Source organism: Calidris pugnax, unplaced genomic scaffold (genome assembly GCF_001431845.1).
Source record: "Calidris pugnax isolate Ruff unplaced genomic scaffold, ASM143184v1 scaffold237, whole genome shotgun sequence".
Classification (NCBI taxonomy): Eukaryota; Metazoa; Chordata; class Aves; order Charadriiformes; family Scolopacidae; genus Calidris; species Calidris pugnax.
The window spans coordinates 1019394-1023099 of record NW_015090985.1 but is presented as its reverse complement, the minus strand read 5'-3'; the positions used below and the strand labels follow the sequence as shown (position 1 = coordinate 1023099).

The following is a 3706-nucleotide window of genomic DNA, read 5'->3' as shown; positions in this document are numbered from 1 at the left end:
ATCCTCCCCACTGCCCCACATCCCTCTCAGCCCCATCCCACTGCCCCACATCCCCCTCAGCCCCATCCCACTGCCCTGAGCATCCTCCCCACTGCCCCACATCCCTCTCAGCCCCATCCCACTGCCCCACATCCCCCTCAGCCCCATCCCACTGCCCTGAGCATCCTCCCCACTGCCCCACATCCCTCTCAGCCCCATCCCACTGCCCCACATCCCCCTCAGCCCCATCCCACTGCCCTGAGCATCCTCCCCACTGCCCCACATCCCTCTCAGCCCTACTCCACTGCCCGGAGCATCCTCCCCGAGTGCCATGGCCGCCGCAGGGGCTGACTCCCACCATCCTCTCCCTCAGATCATGAAGTACGCGGAGCAGCGCATCCCGACGCTCAACGAGTACTGCGTGGTGTGTGACGAGCAGCACGTCTTCCAGAACGGCTCCATGCTCAAGGTGAGGGGACAGGGTGCAAAGGGGCACGGATTGTCACCCGGGGTCACTGTCCCCGACCTTCCTCACGGCTCCTGTCCCCTCCGCAGCCGGCGGTCTGCACCCGGGAGCTCTGTGTCTTCTCCTTCTACACCCTGGGCGTCATGTCTGGCGCGGCAGAGGAGGTTGCCACGGGCGCCGAGGTAAGGGTGTGCGCGGTGGGTGACCACGCTGTCACCTCGGGGTGCTGTCCCTTCACCCCACGCTCTGTCCCCAAGGTGGTGGACCTGCTGGTGGCCATGTGCCGCGCTGCCCTGGAGTCCCCCCGCAAGAGCATCATCTTTGAGCCTTACCCCTCCGTGGTGGACCCCAACGACCCCAAAACGCTTGCCTTCAACCCCAAGGTAAGCCCCAGGGGGGCAACGCGGCCCCATGGCAGGGGTCAGTGGGGCTGGGGGGAGCTCTGAGGACCCCTCCACGGTTACCCCTCTCCTTCCTCACCTGCAGAAGAAGAACTATGAGCGGCTGCAGAAGGCCCTGGACAGTGTGATGTCCATCCGGGAGATGACCCAGGTACGCTGGGGTGGCACCACAGCACCCATGGCCCCGTGTGAGGCCCCCCCGGGTGTGGGATTCTTCACCAGGGGTGGCATTTTGGTGCTGATCTCCGTTCTCCTGCGGTTGGGTGGGTGCTGGGGGACTCACCTGCACCCCCTCTTCCCTCTGCCAGGGGTCCTACCTGGAGATCAAGAAGCAGATGGACAAGCTGGACCCCCTGGCCCACCCCCTCCTGCAGTGGTAAGGCTGGGGGTGCTGCGGCCCTGTCCTGCTGCCCCCCCCATCCCTCCCCGCTGCCCCCCGTCTCCCAGCACAGGGGATGGGGTCGGGGGCAGCCCGGCATCCCCAGCATGAGCTCCTGGGTCCCTCACAGCCCCTTTCTCCTGGGGGGTTGCGACCATCCATTGGTCTCTGGGTGGGTTCTGGCCCATCTCCCGGCTCGGTCCCGTTCCCAGGGGAGCATGGGACCAACCCTGTCTGACCTTCCTCCTCCTCTTCCTTCTCCTTTTCCTCTTCCCAAGGATAATCTCCAGCAACAGATCCCACATCGTCAAGCTGCCCCTCAGCAGGGTAAGGGGCTTGGCTGGGCTCCAGGTGGGGTCCGGGATGGAGGGGATGGAACGCGGGATGTGGGATGGAGGGTATGGGATGCGGGATGCAGTATGGGATGCGGGATGCAGGATGTGGGATGTGGGATGGAGGGTATGGGATGTGGGTTGCAGTATGGGATGCAGGGTGTGGGATATGGAAGGTGGGATGTAGGGTATGGAATGCAGGATATAGGGTGTGGGGTGTGGGATATGGAAAGTGGGATGTAGGGTATGGAATGCAGGATATAGGGTGTGGGATGTGGGATATGGAAAGTGGGATGTAGGATATGGGATGTGGGATTTGGAAGGTGGGATGTAGGGTATAGGATGCAGGATTTAGGGTATGGGATGTGGGATTTGGAAGGTGGGATGGAGGGTATGGGATGCAGGACATCGGGTATGAGATGTGGGATTTGGAAAGTGGGATGGAGGCGTGGGATGTAGGGTATGGAATGCAGGATATAGGGTGTGGGATGTGGGATATGGAAAGTGGGATGTAGGATATGGGATGTGGGATTTGGAAGGTGGGATGGAGGGTATGGGATGCAGGACATCGGGTATGAGATGTGGGATTTGGAAAGTGGGATGGAGGCTATGGGATGCAGGACATAGGGTATGGGATGTGGGATTTGGAAGGTGGGATGGAGGGTATGGGATGCAGGACATCGGGTATGAGATGTGGGATTTGGAAAGTGGGATGGAGGCTATGGGATGCAGGACATAGGGTATGGGATGTGGGATTTGGAAGGTGGGATGGAGGGTATGGGATGCAGGACATAGGGTATGGGGCGCAGGCTGTGGGATGGAGGATGTGGGATGAGGGATATAAGGGCCTGGGATGTAGGATGCAGCCTTTGGGATGGGGTCTGCAGCCAGTGAGGCGTGGGAGGCGGGATGTGGGTATAGGATGGAGGATTTTTGATGGGGGATATGAGAGACGGGGGTTGCCACCGTTCCTCCTGGCACGCTGGGGATGGCCAAAGCGCAGGGGTGGGACGGGTGCGGGGCCAGGCTGCCGTGCATGATCTCTGTCTGTCTGTCTGTCTGTCTGTCCTCTCTCCCCGCCGGCGCCGCCTTTGCTCTTCCCTTTCCCCTGGTAGCAGCTGAAGTTCATGCACACCTCCCACCAGTTCCTCCTGCTCAGCAGCCCCCCGGCCAAGGAAGCCCGGTTCCGCACCGCCAAGAAGCTCTACGGCAGCACCTTTGCTTTCCAGTCAGTTGCTGGGGGGAGGAGGGAAGGGGGGCAGCAGGAACCCCCAAAGGGGTGCTGTTGGTGATGGTGGGGCTGACACCTGGGGCTGGCTTTTTTCCAGTGGCTCTCACATTGAGAACTGGCACTCCATCCTCCGCAACGGGCTGGTCAACGCCTCCTACACCAAACTGCAGGTAACGCTCCCCCCGGCCGGCCCCGGGGCAGGCAGGGATGGGGGGGAGCAGGCAGGGATTGGGGGGGAGCAGGCAGGGATTGGGGGGGAGCAGGCAGCCAGAGATGTGCTGCCTGCAGAGGCCAGGCTGTCTCCACCGCCGTGCCCGAGCTGTCGGGGTGTCCCCGCGTGGCTCACCCCGGTGTTTCCCTGCAAGCTGCATGGAGCAGCCTATGGCAAGGGCATCTATCTGAGCCCCATCTCCAGTATTTCCTTTGGATACTCAGGTAAGAGGCTCCTGCCTGCGCTGCCCACTCCTGCCTGCGCTCCCGTCCCCGCTCCCTGCATGGGCCCGGGGATGCTCCAGCGCGGTGCCGGCCGGAGGAGCTGCATCCCACATCCCGCATCCTTCCCACCCTCATCATCCTCATCCCAGCCAGGCTGGGGCTTCCCCAAATGCTGGGGTTTTAATTAAAACCCCCAACGTTTTTTCAGCTCTGAAAGCCGCTGTGCCCATTTTTTTGGGGGGTGGGGGGTTTCCCAGGGTTTGGGAGCACCCGGAGCGGAGCGGCGGTCCCTGTCTGTGGCATGCTGTCCCCACCTCACCCCGGGGGGGGTGGCTGGGGGTGACGGGTGCCTCCTGGCTTCTCCGCAGGGATGGGGAAAGGGCAGCACCGGATGCCTTCCAAGGATGAGCTGGTGCAGAGGTACAACCGGATGAACACCATCCCCCAGGTGAGGGGCTGAGTCGGGGGGGGACACACGGCGGG

At 62.5% G+C, this 3706-nt stretch overlaps 1 protein-coding gene across 1 annotated transcript in view; it reads left to right on the top strand.

The window, feature by feature from the left end:
• Positions 1–3683, top strand: part of PARP6 (poly(ADP-ribose) polymerase family member 6) — a gene marked incomplete at its 5' end in the record, with an annotated part of 6216 nt that extends 2533 nt beyond the window's left edge. Inside the window, 10 exons of the mRNA XM_014953845.1 lie at positions 324–448; positions 535–627; positions 703–828; positions 932–997; positions 1155–1222; positions 1504–1552; positions 2673–2785; positions 2886–2958; positions 3154–3223; positions 3592–3683. Of these exons, the coding sequence (XP_014809331.1) occupies positions 324–448; positions 535–627; positions 703–828; positions 932–997; positions 1155–1222; positions 1504–1552; positions 2673–2785; positions 2886–2958; positions 3154–3223; positions 3592–3683 (875 nt within the window). The remainder of the gene's footprint in view (positions 1–323; positions 449–534; positions 628–702; positions 829–931; positions 998–1154; positions 1223–1503; positions 1553–2672; positions 2786–2885; positions 2959–3153; positions 3224–3591) is intronic.
• Positions 3684–3706: the final 23 nt, after the last annotated feature.